The sequence below is a fragment of the Convolutriloba macropyga genome, chromosome 1 (assembly GCF_964194025.1).
Source record: "Convolutriloba macropyga chromosome 1, txConMacr16.3, whole genome shotgun sequence".
NCBI classification, from domain to species: Eukaryota; Metazoa; Xenacoelomorpha; order Acoela; family Convolutidae; genus Convolutriloba; species Convolutriloba macropyga.
The window spans coordinates 66,687,720-66,706,063 of NC_134468.1; the positions used below are offsets into that span (position 1 = coordinate 66,687,720).

An 18,344-nucleotide genomic window follows, 5' to 3' on the forward strand; every position below is an offset into this window, starting at 1 on the left:
TTTTGAAAATAGAATAAGCGAATAATAAGCGAAAAAGTCGAAATTTCCGATTGAAATACGAACTTTTTTTCTAGGCAAGCTATACCAAAAATTCTTTTCGTTTTACACTCTAGGTACCCATGGGATACTCCATTCCAAGTTTGGTTCAATTTGGACAACTCCTTGACCCGACGAAATTTCTATATTTTTCAAAATAGAATAAGCGAAAAAGTCGATATTTCCGATTGAAATACGAACTTTTTTTCTAGGCAAGCTATACCAAAAATTCTTTTTGTTTTAGACTCTAGGTACCCATGGGATACTCCATACCAAGTTTGGTTCAATTTGGACAATTCCTTGACCCGACGAAATTTCTATATTTTTGAAAATAGAATAAGCGAAAAAGTCGAAATTTCCGCTGAAATACGAACTTTTTTTCTAGGCAAGCTATACCAAAAATTCTCTTCGTTTTAAACACTAGGTACCCATGGGATACTCCATACCAAGTTTGGTTCGATTTGGACAACTCCTTGACCCGACGAAATTTCTATATTTTTGAAAATAGAATAAGCGAAAAGTCGAAATTTCCGATTGAAATACGAACTTTTTTTCTAGGCAAGCTATACCAAAAATTCTTTTTGTTTTACACTCTAGGTACCCATGGGATACTCCATACCAAGTTTGGTTCAATTTGGGCAACTCCTTGACCCGACGAAATTTCTATATTTTTGAAAATAGAATAAGCGAATAATAAGCGAAAAAGTCGAAATTTCCGATTGAAATACGAACTTTTTTTCTAGGCAAGCTATACCAAAAAATCTCTTTGTTTTAAACTCTAGGTACCCATGGGATACTCCATACCAAGTTTGGTTCGATTTGGACAACTCCTTGACCCGACGAAATTTCTATATTTTTGAAAATAGAATAAGCGAATAATAAGCGAAAAAGTCGAAATTTCCGATTGAAATACGAACTTTTTTTCTAGGCAAGCTATACCAAAAATTCTTTTTGTTTTACACTCTAGGTACCCATGGGATACTCCATACCAAGTTTGGTTCAATTTGGGCAACTCCTTGACCCGACGAAATTTCTATATTTTTGAAAATAGAATAAGCGAATAATAAGCGAAAAAGTCGAAATTTCCGATTGAAATACGAACTTTTTTTCTAGGCAAACTATACCAAAAATTCTTTTTGTTTTACAATCTAGCTACCCATGGGATACTCCATACCGAGTTTGGTTCGATTTGGACAACTCCTTGACCCGATGAAAAAGACCTATTTTTGAAATTACTTATTTGAAATAATAGCAAATTTCCGTATGAAAAACTAACTTTTTTCCTAGGCAAACTATACCAAAAATTCTTTCTGTTTTACACTCTAGGTACCCATGGGATACTCCATACCAAGTTTGGTTCAATTTGGACACTTCCTTGACCCGACGAAATTTCTATATTTTTCAAAATAGAATAAGCGAATAATAAGCGAAAAAGTCGACATTTCCGATTGAAATACGAACTTTTTTTCTAGGCAAGCTATACCAAAAATTCTTTTTGTTTTACACTCTAGGTACCCATGGGATACTCCATACCAAGTTTGGTTCAATTTGGACAACTCCTTGACCCGACGAAATTTCTATATTTTTGAAAATAGAATAAGCGAAAAAGTCGAAATTTCCGATTGAAAAACGAACTTTTTTTCTGGGCAAGCTATACCAAAAATTCTTTTTGTTTTAAACTCTAGGTACCCATGGGATACTCCATACCAAGTTTGGTTCAATTTGGACAACTCCTTGACCCGACGAAATTTCTATATTTTTGAAAATAGAATAAGCGAATAATAAGCGAAAAAGTCGAAATTTCCGATTGAAATACGAACTTTTTTTCTAGGCAAGCTATACCAAAAATTCTTTTCGTTTTACACTCTAGATACCCATGGGATACTCCATTCCAAGTTTGGTTCAATTTGGACAACTCCTTGACCCGACGAAATTTCTATATTTTTCAAAATAGAATAAGCGAAAAAGTCGATATTTCCGATTGAAATACGAACTTTTTTTCTAGGCAAGCTATACCAAAAATTCTTTTTGTTTTACACTCTAGGTACCCATGGGATACTCCATACCAAGTTTGGTTCAATTTGGACAATTCCTTGACCCGACGAAATTTCTATATTTTTGAAAATAGAATAAGCGAAAAAGTCGAAATTTCCGATTGAAATACGAACTTTTTTTCTAGGCAAGCTATACCAAAAATTCTCTTCGTTTTAAACACTAGGTACCCATGGGATACTCCATACCAAGTTTGGTTCGATTTGGACAACTCCTTGACCCGACGAAATTTCTATATTTTTGAAAATAGAATAAGCGAAAAGTCGAAATTTCCGATTGAAATACGAACTTTTTTTCTAGGCAAGCTATACCAAAAATTCTTTTTGTTTTACACTCTAGGTACCCATGGGATACTCCATACCAAGTTTGGTTCAATTTGGGCAACTCCTTGACCCGACGAAATTTCTATATTTTTGAAAATAGAATAAGCGAATAATAAGCGAAAAAGTCGAAATTTCCGATTGAAATACGAACTTTTTTTCTAGGCAAGCTATACCAAAAATTCTTTTTGTTTTACACTCTAGGTACCCATGGGATACTCCATACCAAGTTTGGTTCAATTTGGACAACTCCTTGACCCGACGAAATTTCTATATTTTTGAAAATAGAATAAGCGAAAAAGTCGAAATTTCCGATTGAAAAACGAACTTTTTTTCTAGGCAAGCTATACCAAAAATTCTTTTCGTTTTAAACTCTAGGTACCCATAGGATACTCCATACCAAGTTTGGTTCAATTTGGACAACTCCTTGACCCGACGAAATTTCTATATTTTTGAAAATAGAATAAGCGAATAATAAGCGAAAAAGTCGAAATTTCCGATTGAAATACGAACTTTTTTCTAGGCAAGCTATACCAAAAATTCTTTTCGTTTTACACTCTAGGTACCCATGGGATACTCCATTCCAAGTTTGGTTCAATTTGGACAACTCCTTGACCCGACGAAATTTCTATATTTTTCAAAATAGAATAAGCGAAAAAGTCGATATTTCCGATTGAAATACGAACTTTTTTTCTAGGCAAGCTATACCAAAAATTCTTTTTGTTTTACACTCTAGGTACCCATGGGATACTCCATACCAAGTTTGGTTCAATTTGGACAATTCCTTGACCCGACGAAATTTCTATATTTTTGAAAATAGAATAAGCGAAAAAGTCGAAATTTCCGCTGAAATACGAACTTTTTTTCTAGGCAAGCTATACCAAAAATTCTCTTCGTTTTAAACACTAGGTACCCATGGGATACTCCATACCAAGTTTGGTTCGATTTGGACAACTCCTTGACCCGACGAAATTTCTATATTTTTGAAAATAGAATAAGCGAAAAGTCGAAATTTCCGATTGAAATACGAACTTTTTTTCTAGGCAAGCTATACCAAAAATTCTTTTTGTTTTACACTCTAGGTACCCATGGGATACTCCATACCAAGTTTGGTTCAATTTGGGCAACTCCTTGACCCGACGAAATTTCTATATTTTTGAAAATAGAATAAGCGAATAATAAGCGAAAAAGTCGAAATTTCCGATTGAAATACGAACTTTTTTTCTAGGCAAGCTATACCAAAAATTCTCTTTGTTTTAAACTCTAGGTACCCATGGGATACTCCATACCAAGTTTGGTTCGATTTGGACAACTCCTTGACCCGACGAAATTTCTATATTTTTGAAAATAGAATAAGCGAAAAGTCGAAATTTCCGATTGAAATACGAACTTTTTTTCTAGGCAAGCTATACCAAAAATTCTTTTTGTTTTACACTCTAGGTACCCATGGGATACTCCATACCAAGTTTGGTTCAATTTGGGCAACTCCTTGACCCGACGAAATTTCTATATTTTTGAAAATAGAATAAGCGAATAATAATCGAAAAAGTCGAAATTTCCGATTGAAGTACGAACTTTTTTTCTAGGCAAGCTATACCATAAATTCTCTTTGTTTTAAACTCTAGGTACCCATGGGATACTCCATTCCAAGTTTGGTTCAATTTGGACAACTCCTTGACCCGACGAAATTTCTATATTTTTGAAAATAGAATAAGCGAATAATAAGCGAAAAAGTCGAAATTTCCGATTGAAATACGAACTTTTTTTCTAGGCAAGCTATACCAAAAATTCTTTTCGTTTTACACTCTAGGTACCCATGGGATACTCCATTCCAAGTTTGGTTCAATTTGGACAACTCCTTGACCCGACGAAATTTCTATATTTTTCAAAATAGAATAAGCGAAAAAGTCGATATTTCCGATTGAAATACGAACTTTTTTTCTAGGCAAGCTCTACCAAAAATTCTTTTTGTTTTACACTCTAGGTACCCATGGGATACTCCATACCAAGTTTGGTTCAATTTGGACAATTCCTTGACCCGACGAAATTTCTATATTTTTGAAAATAGAATAAGCGAAAAAGTCGAAATTTCCGATTGAAATACGAACTTTTTTTCTAGGCAAGCTATACCAAAAATTCTTTTTGTTTTAAACTCTAGGTACCCATGGGATACTCCATACCAAGTTTGGTTCAATTTGGACAACTCCTTGACCCGACGAAATTTCTATATTTTTGAAAATAGAATAAGCGAATAATAAGCGAAAAAGTCGAAATTTCCGATTGAAATACGAACTTTTTTTCTAGGCAAGCTATACCAAAAATTCTCTTTGTTTTAAACTCTAGGTACCCATGGGATACTCCATACCGAGTTTGGTTCGATTTGGACAACTCCTTGACCCGACGAAATTTCTATATTTTTGAAAATAGAATAAGCGAAAAGTCGAAATTTCCGATTGAAATACGAACTTTTTTCTAGGCAAGCTATACCAAAAATTCTCTTTGTTTTAAACTCTAGGTACCCATGGGATACTCCATTCCAAGTTTGGTTCAATTTGGACAACTCCTTGACCCGACGAAATTTCTATATTTTTGAAAATAGAATAAGCGAATAATAAGGGAAAAAGTCGAAATTTCCGATTGAAATACGAACTTTTTTTCTAGGCAAGCTATACCAAAAATTCTTTTCGTTTTACACTCTAGGTACCCATGGGATACTCCATTCCAAGTTTGGTTCAATTTGGACAACTCCTTGACCCGACGAAATTTCTATATTTTTCAAAATAGAATAAGCGAAAAAGTCGATATTTCCGATTGAAATACGAACTTTTTTTCTAGGCAAGCTATACCAAAAATTCTTTTTGTTTTACACTCTAGGTACCCATGGGATACTCCATACCAAGTTTGGTTCAATTTGGACAATTCCTTGACCCGACGAAATTTCTATATTTTTGAAAATAGAATAAGCGAAAAAGTCGAAATTTCCGATTGAAATACGAACTTTTTTTCTAGGCAAGCTATACCAAAAATTCTTTTTGTTTTACACTCTAGGTACCCATGGGATACTCCATACCAAGTTTGGTTCAATTTGGACAACTCCTTGACCCGACGAAATTTCTATATTTTTGAAAATAGAATAAGCGAATAATAAGCGAAAAAGTCGAAATTTCCGATTGAAATACGAACTTTTTTTCTAGGCAAGCTATACCAAAAATTCTCTTTGTTTTAAACTCTAGGTACCCATGGGATACTCCATACCGAGTTTGGTTCGATTTGGACAACTCCTTGACCCGACGAAATTTCTATATTTTTGAAAATAGAATAAGCGAAAAGTCGAAATTTCCGATTGAAATACGAACTTTTTTTCTAGGCAAGCTATACCAAAAATTCTCTTTGTTTTAAACTCTAGGTACCCATGGGATACTCCATTCCAAGTTTGGTTCAATTTGGACAACTCCTTGACCCGACGAAATTTCTATATTTTTGAAAATAGAATAAGCGAATAATAAGCGAAAAAGTCGAAATTTCCGATTGAAATACGAACTTTTTTTCTAGGCAAGCTATACCAAAAATTCTTTTCGTTTTACACTCTAGGTACCCATGGGATACTCCATTCCAAGTTTGGTTCAATTTGGACAACTCCTTGACCCGACGAAATTTCTATATTTTTCAAAATAGAATAAGCGAAAAAGTCGATATTTCCGATTGAAATACGAACTTTTTTTCTAGGCAAGCTATACCAAAAATTCTTTTTGTTTTACACTCTAAGTACCCATGGGATACTCCATACCAAGTTTGGTTCAATTTGGACAATTCCTTGACCCGACGAAATTTCTATATTTTTGAAAATAGAATAAGCGAAAAAGTCGAAATTTCCGATTGAAATACGAACTTTTTTTCTAGGCAAGCTATACCAAAAATTCTTTTTGTTTTAAACTCTAGGTACCCATGGGATACTCCATACCAAGTTTGGTTCAATTTGGACAACTCCTTGACCCGACGAAATTTCTATATTTTTGAAAATAGAATAAGCGAATAATAAGCGAAAAAGTCGAAATTTCCGATTGAAATACGAACTTTTTTCTAGGCAAGCTATACCAAAAATTCTCTTTGTTTTAAACTCTAGGTACCCATGGGATACTCCATACCGAGTTTGGTTCGATTTGGACAACTCCTTGACCCGACGAAATTTCTATATTTTTGAAAATAGAATAAGCGAAAAGTCGAAATTTCCGATTGAAATACGAACTTTTTTTCAAGGCAAGCTATACCAAAAATTCTTTTTGTTTTACACTCCAGGTACCCATGGGATACTCCATACCAAGTTTGGTTCAATTTGGACAACTCCTTGACCCGACGAAATTTCTATATTTTTGAAAATAGAATAAGCGAAAAGTCGAAATTTCCGATTGAAATACGAACTTTTTTTCTAGGCAAGCTATACCAAAAATTCTTTTCGTTTTACACTCTAGGTACCCATGGGATACTCCATACCGAGTTTGGTTCGATTTGGACAACTCCTTGACCCGACGAACTTTCTATATTTTTGAAAATAGAATAAGCGAAAAAGTCGAAATTTCCGATTGAAATACGAACTTTTTTTCTAGGCAAGCTATACCAAAAATTCTTTTTGTTTTACACTCTAGGTACCCATGGGATACTCCATACCAAGTTTGGTTCAATTTGGACAACTCCTTGACCCGACGAAATTTCTATATTTTTGAAAATAGAATAAGCGAAAAAGTCGAAATTTCCGATTGAAATACGAACTTTTTTTCTAGGCAAGCTATACCAAAAATTCTTTTTGTTTTACACTCTAGGTACCCATGGGATACTACATACCAAGTTTGGTTCAATTTGGACAACTCCTTGACCCGACGAAATTTCTATATTTTTGAAAATAGAATAAGCGAAAAAGTCGAAATTTCCGATTGAAATACGAACTTTTTTTCTAGGCAAGCTATACCAAAAATTCTTTTTGTTTTACACTCTAGGTACCCATGGGATACTCCATACCGAGTTTGGTTCGATTTGGACAACTCCTTGACCCGATGAAAAAGACCTATTTTTGACATTATTTATTCGAAAAAATCGCAAATTTCCGTATGAAAAGCTAACTTTTTTCCTAGACAAGCTATAGCAAAAATTCTTTTTGTTTTACAATCTAGGTACCTATGGGATACTCCATACTGAGTTTGGTTCGATTTGGACAACTCCTTGACCCGACGAAATTTCTATATTTTTGAAAATAGAATAAGCGAAAAAGTCGAAATTTCCGATTGAAATACGAACTTTTTTTCTAGGCAAGCTATACCAAAAATTCCTTTTGTTTTACACTCTAGGTACCCATGGGATACTCCATACTGAGTTTGGTTCGATTTGGACAACTCCTTGACCCGATGAAAAAGACCTATTTTTGAAATTATTTATTCGAAAAAATTGCAAATTTCCGTATGAAACGCTAACTTTTTTTCCTAGACAAGCTATAGCAAAAATTCTTTCTGTTTTATACTCTAGGCATAATGCGATTGAATAATTTCTTGACCCGACTTATTGTTAATAGATTATTAATACCAGGGGTTTCGAGATCATTTGTTTTTCGGCTGTCTAGTGACTTAAGTCCCTGCAAAGCTTGAAAAACAAATGATCTCTAAGCTTTCCGACGGCGGAAAACAATACATGCATGTTCCCCCAAAAAAACTGGACGCAGCTAGAAAAGACAGTAATATATATAATATCATAACATCATAAACATCAAGAATACACATATTTCATGTATAAATTAACAGGATCTTTACCGTTTGGGCCCCAAATAGGTTGGTTATACTCCCGAGTGATACTATCTGTACAAGCCATTAATTAGTAAAATGCTACGTGCGTTTGGGGGTGCAAACAGTATGCACCCACTAAGCTGGGGGGCACAAACGGAAAAGATCCAAACATCGTACTCGCACTCTAAAACATCATGTACGAAAGCCAATACCCTCAGGTTTGGCTAAAAAACAACCATCCAAAAACTGATCTTCTAACAACAAATTCTATCCATAAGCTATCTTCTATCTTCTATCTTCTATCTTCTATCCATAAGGGTCTCGAACATCTGGGCCTCGAGCTGGCACGGGGTTCTATATGATGATCTTCTGAAGCTCTTCAATAATAAGCCTTCAACAACGAAAAGGCAACAGTCTTATCTGAAATTGCATTTAAAAATATCAAAACTCTTTAACAAAACACCAGGGACCAACCAATAGTATAATAGTAAAGTTATTATAATGGGTACTGACATATATCCTATCGAAACCGCCTCGATTAGAGCTTTTCAACGATATAACTCTTTCATATATACCCCCCCCCCCACTGTTTTTCCACTGTAGTTACCATATGGTATCTCCCGTGGGTCTCCGCTCCAACCCTAAAGACTCTCCGACTCTCCTTCTACTACTACAACTACTACTACTACTACTACTACTACTACTACTACTACTACTACTACTACTACTACTACTACTACTACTACTACTACTACTACTACTACTACTACTACTACTACTACTGCTACTACATATGGGATCTATGGATATCACTTCTATAGTATACTGAATTCGGATCCAGCACACATTCTTTCTCTATTTCCTTCTCGCGGGAACTTTTGAAACATTCTATTTGGTTTCACATTCAAATTTATACATGCTTACCTCGCGGACAGCAAGCAGGCACGCTGGCAGTTTGCCTGCTGTCACTTGACGTGACAGCACACGAATGAGCATGTCAGGTGACAGCAGGCGTTGCCATTCGAAAGTTTCACTTTCTCATCTAGGTTAGCCGCTATAACTATGAAGTAAAATTATCAGAGCGATAAAAATAATATATTCGAGAAGCTCTATAGCGGTAATAGTGTACCAGCTATATGAAAATATTTAAAAAAAAGATTTGCGAGTGCACTTGCGAGATGGAAAGGAGGGGTGGGAGATAGAACGGGCCCCGGGGGCTGGTATGCGTCCGAAAAAGGCTTATATCTCGAAAACTACTGAACCAAATTTAAAAAATGAATATGTTTTGGAATCAGCATGAACTGGGGCATCAAACTGGCGTTAAAAAAAGTTAAAAAATTAAAGGAATCAAAATTCGATTTTTGAGATTTTGGCCGGAATTGGCTTATTTTCAGCGAAATTTGGAAAATCGAAAAATTAGGCAATGAAATAAAACCGAAAGTTTTCAACACTTATATATTCGTAAAGAGGATAAAATGAGCAAGAAAATGATATAACATACGTAAAAAATGGATTACTAAGAGAAAAGTTATTAAACCAAACAACTTTGAAAATTCGAAACTTTTGCGAAAATCGACCCTGATTTCGGGCTCTACATTGCCCTCGCATTCTCTTGTTTGGCAATGCTTTGAAAATATATTTATATTGCCGTTGGAAGCGTGAGTTCTAGTTTATTTTGATACCAAAAACTTGTATGTTTTGTACTTTTAATTGGTCGAATTTAGTCGAAGTTTAACAAAAATGGCAAATTTTTACCCCTAAACCGACAGTTTTTTGGAAAATTTGGATGTAAATTAACAAAAGTGATAATATTTCTATAAAAATTCAAAAAGTACAATATCACCACATTAAAATGAGCTATCATACGCTTCCTAAATCGTCTTTTTCAAAAAGTTATAAGGAAATGACTTTCATGAAGTTCGAGAGTTTTTTCCTTTAAGGCGAGAGTTGTTTGAAAATTTTGTATTAAAATCAGCCTATTGGCATTTGTCTCTACCTGAATTCAAAGAGTACATCATTAGTGCAACAAAATGCGCTATCATACATCTTCTATCTCGTTTTCTTCAAAAAGTTATAAGCAATCGGTTTTCATGAAGTCCGACTTATTGATCACCTAACTCGACAGTTGATTGAAATTTTTGTATAAAAATAAGCATATTGGCATTTATTCCTACCTGTATTCAAAAAGTACGTTATCAGAGCAACAAAATGCGCTATCATACACTTTCTATCTTGTTTTTTTCTAAAAGTTATAAACAAACGTTTTTCATAAAGTCCGAAATTTTGTTCACATAACTCGTCAGTTCTTTAAAAATTTCGTAATGAAACCATCATTTTGGACTTTATTTCTACATGTATTTAAACAGTACGTTTTTAGTGCAGCAAAATGCACTATCATACCTTTTTTATCCCGTTTTCTTCAAGACGTTATATACAAACGTTTTTCATGAAGTCAGACAACTTGATCACCTAACTCGACAGTTGATTGAAAATTTTGTTTAAAAATAAGAACATTGGCAATTATTTCTACATGAATTCTAACAGAAAGCTATAAGAGCAACAAAACGAGCTGTCATACTTTTTCTATCTCTTTTTCTTCAAAAAGTTATAAACAAACGTTTTTTATGAAGTCCGACAAATTGACCACCTAACTTGACAGTTGATTGAAAAATTGAAAGTTTTGTATAAAAATAAACAAATTGGCATTTATTTCTACTTGAATTGAAAAAGTACGTTATCAGAGCAACAAAACGGGCTATTTTGTCCCGACCTTGACCCGACGAAATTTCTATATTTTTGAAAATAGAATAAGCGAAAAGTCGAAATTTCCGATTGAAATACGAACTTTTTTTCTAGGCAAGCTATACCAAAAATTTTTTTTGTTTTACACTCTAGGTACCCATGGGATACTCCATACCGAGTTTGGTTTGATTTGGACAACTCCTTGACCCGACGAAATTTCTATATTTTTGAAAATAGAATAAGCGAAAAAGTCGAAATTTCCGATTGAAATACGAACTTTTTTCTAGGCAAGCTATACCAAAAATTCTTTTTGTTTTACACTCTAGGTACCCATGGGATACTCCATACCAAGTTTGGTTCAATTTGGACAACTCCTTGACCCGACGAAATTTCTATATTTTTGAAAATAGAATAAGCGAAAAAGTCGAAATTTCCGATTGAAATACGAACTTTTTTTCTAGGCAAGCTATACCAAAAATTCTTTTTGTTATACACTCTAGGTACCCATGGGATACTCCATACCGAGTTTGGTTCGATTTGGACAACTCCTTGACCCGATGAAAAAGACCTATTTTTGAAATTATTTATTCGAAAAAATCGCAAATTTCCGTATGAAAAGCTAACTTTTTTCCTAGACAAGCTATAGCAAAAATTCTTTTTATTTTACAATCTAGGTACCCATGGGATACTCCATACTGAGTTTGGTTCGATTTGGACAACTCCTTGACCCGACGAAATTTCTATATTTTTGAAAATAGAATAAGCGAAAAAGTCGAAATTTCCGATTGAAATACGAACTTTTTTTCTAGGCAAGCTATACCAAAAATTCTTTTTGTTTTACACTCTAGGTGCCCATGGGATACTCCATACTGAGTTTGGTTCGATTTGGACAACTCCTTGACCCGATGAAAAAGACCTATTTTTGAAATTATTTATTCGAAAAAATCGCAAATTTCCGTATGAAACGCTAACTTTTTTCCTAGACAAGCTATAGCAAAAATTCTTTCTGTTTTATACTCTAGGCATAATGCGATTTGAATAATTTCTTGACCCGACTTATTGTTAATAGATTATTAATACCAGGGGTTTCGAGATCATTTGTTTTTCGGCTGTCTAGTGACTTAAGTCCCTGCAAAGCTTGAAAAACAAATGATCTCTAAGCTTTCCGACGGCGGAAAACAATACATGCATGTTCCCCCAAAAAAACTGGACGCAGCTAGAAGAGACAGTAATATATATGATATCATAACATCATAAACATTAAGAATACACATATTTCATGTATAAATTAACAGGATATTTACCGTTTGGGCCCCAAATAGGTTGGTTATACTCCCGAGTGATACTATCTGTACAAGCCATTAATTAGTAAAATGCTACGTGCGTTTGGGGGTGCAAACAGTATGCACCCACTAAGCTGGGGGGCACAAACGGAAAAGATCGAAACATCGTACTCGCACTCTAAAACATCTTGTACGAAAGCCAATACTCTCAGGTTTGGCTAAAAAACAACCATCCAAAAACTGATCTTCTAACAACAAATTCTATCCATAAGCTATCTTCTATCTTCTATCTTCTATCTTCTATCCATAAGGGTCTCGAACATCTGGGCCTCGAGCTGGCACGGGGTTCTATATGATGATCTTCTGAAGCTCTTCAATAATAAGCCTTCAACAACGAAAAGGCAACAGTCTTATCTGAAATTGCATTTAAAAATATCAAAACTCTTTAACAAAACACCAGGGACCAACCAATAGTATAATAGTAAAGTTATTAGTATGGGTACTGACATATATCCTATCGAAACCGCCTCGATTAGAGCTTTTCAACGATATAACTCTTTCATATAAACCCCCCCCACTGTATTTCCACTGTAGTTACCATATGGTATCTCCCGTGGGTCTCCGCTCCAACCCTAAAGACTCTCCGACTCTCCTTCTACTACTACAACTACTACTACTACTACTACTACTACTACTACTACTACTACTACTACTACTACTACTACTACTACTACTACTACTACTACTACTACTACTACTACTACTACTACTACTACTGCTGCTACTACATATGGGATCTATGGATATCACTTCTATAGTATACTGAATTCGGATCCAGCACACCTTCTTTCTCTATTTCGTTCTCGCGGGAACTTTTGAAACATATTGTTTGGTTTCACATTCAAATTTATACATGCTTACCTCGCGGACAGCAAGCAGGCACGCTGGCAGTTTGCCTGCTGTCACTTGACGTGACAGCACACGAATGAGCATGTCAGGTGACAGCAGGCGTTGCCATTCGAAAGTTTCACTTTCTCATCTAGGTTAGCCGCTATAACTATGAAGTAAAATTATCAGAGCGATAAAAATAATATATTCGAGAAGCTCTATAGCGGTAATAGTGTACCAGCTATATGAAAATATTTAAAAAAAAGATTTGCGAGTGCACTTGCGAGATGGAAAGGAGGGGTGGGAGATAGAACGGGCCCCGGGGGCTGGTATGCGTCCGAAAAAGGCTTATATCTCGAAAACTACTGAACCAAATTTAAAAAATGAATATGTTTTGGAATCAACATGAACTGGGGCATCAAACTGGCGTTAAAAAAAGTTAAAAAATCAAAGGAATCAAAACTCGATTTTTGAGATTTTGGCCGGAATTGGCTTATTTTCAGCGAAATTTGGAAAATCGAAAAATTAGGCAATTAAATAAAACCGAAAGTTTTCAACACTTATATATTCGTAAAGAGGATAAAATGAGCAAGAAAATGATATAACATACGTAAAAAATGGATTACTAAGAGAAAAGTTATTAAACCAAACAACTTTGAAAATTCGAAAATTTTGCGAAAATCGACCCTGATTTCGGGCTCTACATTGCCCTCGCATTCTCTTGTTTGGCAATGCTTTGAAAATATACTTATATTGCCGTTGGAAGCGTGAGTTCTAGTTTATTTTGATACCAAAAACTTGTATGTTTTGTACTTTTAATTGTTCGAATTTAGTCGAAGTTTGACAAAAATGGCAAATTTTTACGCCTAAACCGACAGTTTTTTGGAAAATTTGGATGTAAATTAACAAAAGTGATAATATTTCTATAAAAATTCAAAAAGTACAATATCACCACATTAAAATGAGCTATCATACGCTTCCTAAATCGTCTTTTTCAAAAAGTTATAAGGAAATGACTTTCATGAAGTTCGACAGTTTTTTCCTTTAAGGCGAGAGTTATTTGAAAATTTTGTATTAAAATCAGCTTATTGGCATTTGTCTCTACCTGAATTCAAAGAGTACATCATTAGTGCAACAAAATGCGCTATCATACATCTTCTATCTCGTTTTCTTCAAAAAGTTATAAGCAATCGGTTTTCATTAAGTCCGACTTATTGATCACCTAACTCGACAGTTGATTGAAATTTTTGTATAAAAATAAGCATATTGGCATTTATTCCTACATGTATTCAAAAATTACGTTATCAGAGCAACAAAATGCGCTATCATACACTTTCTATCTTGTTTTTTTCTAAAAGTTATAAACAAACGTTTTTCATAAAGTCCGAAATTTTGTTCACATAACTCGTCAGTTCTTTAAAAATTTCGTAATGAAACCATCATTTTGGACTTTATTTCTACATGTATTTAATCAGTACGTTTTTAGTGCAGCAAAATGCACTATCATACCTTTTTTATCCCGTTTTCTTCAAGACGTTATATACAAACGTTTTTCATGAAGTCAGACAACTTGATCACCTAACTCGACAGTTGATTGAAAATTTTGTTTAAAAATAAGAACATTGGCAATTATTTCTACATGAATTCTAACAGAAAGCTATAAGAGCAACAAAACGAGCTGTCATACTTTTTCTATCTCTTTTTCTTCAAAAAGTTATAAACAAACGTTTTTTATGAAGTCCGACAAATTGACCACCTAACTTGACAGTTGATTGAAAAATTGAAAGTTTTGTATAAAAATAAGCAAATTGGCATTTATTTCTACTTGAATTGAAAAAGTACGTTATCAGATCAACAAAACGGGCTATCATACACTTTCTATCCCGTTTTCTTCAAAAAGTTATAAACAAACGTTTTTCATGAAAACCGAAGTTTAACACACTTAACTCGACAGTTCTTTAAAAATTTCGTATAGAAATCATCATATTGGCCTTTATTTCTACATGTATTTAAACAGTACGTTTTTAGTGCAGCAAAATGCACTATCATATCTTTTTTATCCCGTTTTCTTCAAGACGTTATATACAAACGTTTTTCATGAAGTCCGACAAATTGATCACCTAACTCGACAGTTAGTTGAAAATTTTGTATAAAAATCAGCATATTGGAATTTTCATATAAACTAAAAAAACATGTTACTTAAGCAACAATATGAGCTATCATATACCTTCTATCATGTCTTTTTCAAAAAGTTATAAACGAATGTTTTTTTAAAACATCGTCATTTTCTCCGCCTAATTCGACAGTGCTTTGAAAATTCCAGTTTCACTTGCATTCAACTGATCTTTTGATAAAATTGCAAGTATAATTTGAAAGTAGGTTACAGCGAGAGTTCAATAATTTAGGTTGGGGGGTCGATTTTTTGCTCCATCATATAGAAAAAATGGTTTGAAAAAAAAATTTTTTGATATTCTCACTACTGTTGTCTTCTTTCAACACTTTCCAGTTTTATTTGTATCCAAGTGATTTTTTTGGAAAATAGCAAGTATACTTTTAAAGTAAGTTATTACAAGATTTCGAAAATCTAGGTTGGAGGGTCGATAATTTGCTCAATCATACAGAAAAAATGGTTTGAAAATAAAATTTTTTGATAATCTCACTTCTGTTGTCTGCTCTCAACATTTTCCAGTTTTATCTGCATCCAACTACTTTTTTGAAAACTTGCAATAATCATTTGAAAGTAGATTACAGCAAGAGTTCAAAAATTTATGTTGGGTTCGATAATTTGCTCCATCATATAGAAAAAATGGTTTAAAAATATTTTTTTGTTATTTTCACTACTTTTGTTTGCTTCCAAATCTTTCCAGTTTCACGTGCATGCAACTGATTTTTCTGAAAAATTGCAAAAATATATTGAAATTACAGCAAGAGTTCAAAAATTTAGGTGGGGGGGTCAATTATTTGCTCCATCATATAGAAAAAAAAATTGTTTAAAAATATATTTTTTTGTTATTTTCACTACTTTTGTTTGCTTTCAAATCTTTCAAGTTTCACTTGCATGCAAATGATTTTTTTGAAAAATTGCAAGTATACTTTTAAGGTAGATTACTACAAGAGTTCGAAAACCTAGGTTGGGGGGGTCGATAATTTGCTCAATCATATAGAAAAAATGGTTTAAAAATGAAATTTTTTGATATTCTCACTACTTTAGTCTGCCTTCAACACTTTCCAGTTTCAATTGCATCCAACTATTTTTTTTTTGAAAATTTGCAATAATCATTTGAAAGTATATTACAGCAAGAGTTGAAAAAAACTTAGGTTTGGGGGTCGATAATTTGCTCCATCATATAGAAAAAATGGTTTAAAAATGAAATTTTTTGATATTCTCACTACTTTTGTCTGCTTTCAACACTTTCCAGTTTCATCTGCATCCAACTGATTTTATTGTAAACAATATGGATACTTCAGCCCACAACAAAATTTCACATAATTTAACGCTTTTTAGCGTTGACACCTAGACCTGGGGTCGAATAGCGGTGAATTATTTTTTTTCACCGCATTCACCGCATTCACCGCATTTCTTACATCAATTTGCCATAATAGTCTATGCGGTGAATTTTCGTAAGAAATGCGGTGAATTTGGTGGTGAATTTTCGTAAGAAATGCGGTGAAAAGCGGTGAATTATTTTTTTTCACCGCATTCACCGCAATCACCGCATTTCTTACGAAAATTCACCGCATTCACCGCATTTCTTACGAAAATTCAACCTAAAACCTCGACCCGGGATATAGAGTTACCTACCTCAAAAGTCTTTAGTCTTTATATGGTGCGTACCAATTTATATGGTGCGTACCAACGTTTGTTGCGTGGTGCGTACCAACGTTTGGTGCGTACCAACGTTTTATTGGCAATATTTCACTGTTTAACGCAATCGTTTATGTTGGTCTTGGATAAACTTCAGTCATGGAGGACTTTCATATGAAAAAATGAAAAAAAAATTAAAAGCATTTGGGTTGAAGCCAATCTTAGCATTATTTATATGTCATCAATTGCAAATCACGATAAAGTACATCAAATAACTCACAGACGATTTAGTTATTTTATCATAGCCACATTTACAAAACGCTAACGCACTTCGGTGTAGCTTCAACTGCCGGAAATTAATCAACAAACTGTTATCCAACAATCGGCGGGACAAAATCTTGTCATAAAATCTCAGAAAATTTCTGAAGAACTCAAAAGGCCCATTCTGTATCACTTTGATGGGTTATTTTCATTTTAGTTCTTTCAGGAGCTTCCGGAGTTGGGGCGTCTGGAGCAGGAGCCTCGGGTGTGGGTCTCTCTGGAACAGGATCGATGGGTGCCTCAGGCGGAGGGAGTGCTCTGAGAGGAAGTGGTGGCTCAGCTGCGGGTGGATCAATGGGTGGAGCAGCTGGATCAGCAGGAGCTGGATCCGCCGGAGCCGTAGGTGGCGGAAGTAAGATAATCTGACATTTTCCGCCATCAAAAATTGAGGAAGCAAGATTCAACAAGAATCCCTGTTTTTTTTAAATTCCTTTCTGGAACAATTTTTTCTACCTTATGGTTATGTCCCCAAAATTCCACTTAGTATCATTGAAAGATCTTATATTTTTGCAAAGATAGTGCGTTTTCTTTTCATACGATTGCTAGGGCCGATTCATTAGAAACATGTACGATTAACGATACATTATATATATATATATATATATATATATATATATATATATATATATATATATATATATATATATATATATATATATTGACCGATGTATGATTGCTTGGAATCATGTATGAGCAAAGTATGAATACTGTGAAATCATATATGCTTTTGTATGATAACAATGAAGCTCGTAGGTACGAGTAGGGAGTATCATTCGGGCATAAATCACTTATGGAACGATGAGCACCAATGGAGGAGACAGCTAATAATCCATTCAATACGTTATAAACTAAGCGTGTTACCAAAGGTAACACGGTTTTTGCTTCTCAAAATTGTTTTTGCTTCACAAGGTTTTTGCTTCACTCAAAATGGTTTTTGAAGACAAATATGCTTACAGACTCAAAATATTTATAGCAAAGTTTGCCGGAAGCGCAAATAACAACACATTTGATAAAATACTCTTAAACAAATTGTGCTACCAAGATGACATTTGAAAGAATTTTCTCTCAACTCAATTTTTTCAAATATTTTTCTGACAATTTAAAATTTTTAGTAAATCTTTATTCACCG

General features: G+C 34.1%; 1 protein-coding gene across 5 annotated transcripts in view; it reads left to right on the forward strand.

Annotated features, from left to right (window-relative positions):
• LOC142341753 (uncharacterized) overlaps positions 1 to 18,344 on the forward strand; it is a 100,114-nt gene that overhangs the window by 48,672 nt on the left and 33,098 nt on the right. For all 5 annotated transcript variants that reach the window (XM_075392944.1, XM_075392953.1, XM_075392964.1 and 2 more), the window contains exon 10: positions 17,382 to 17,567. In XM_075392944.1, coding sequence (XP_075249059.1) covers positions 17,382 to 17,567 — 186 coding nt within the window. The remainder of the gene's footprint in view (positions 1 to 17,381; positions 17,568 to 18,344) is intronic.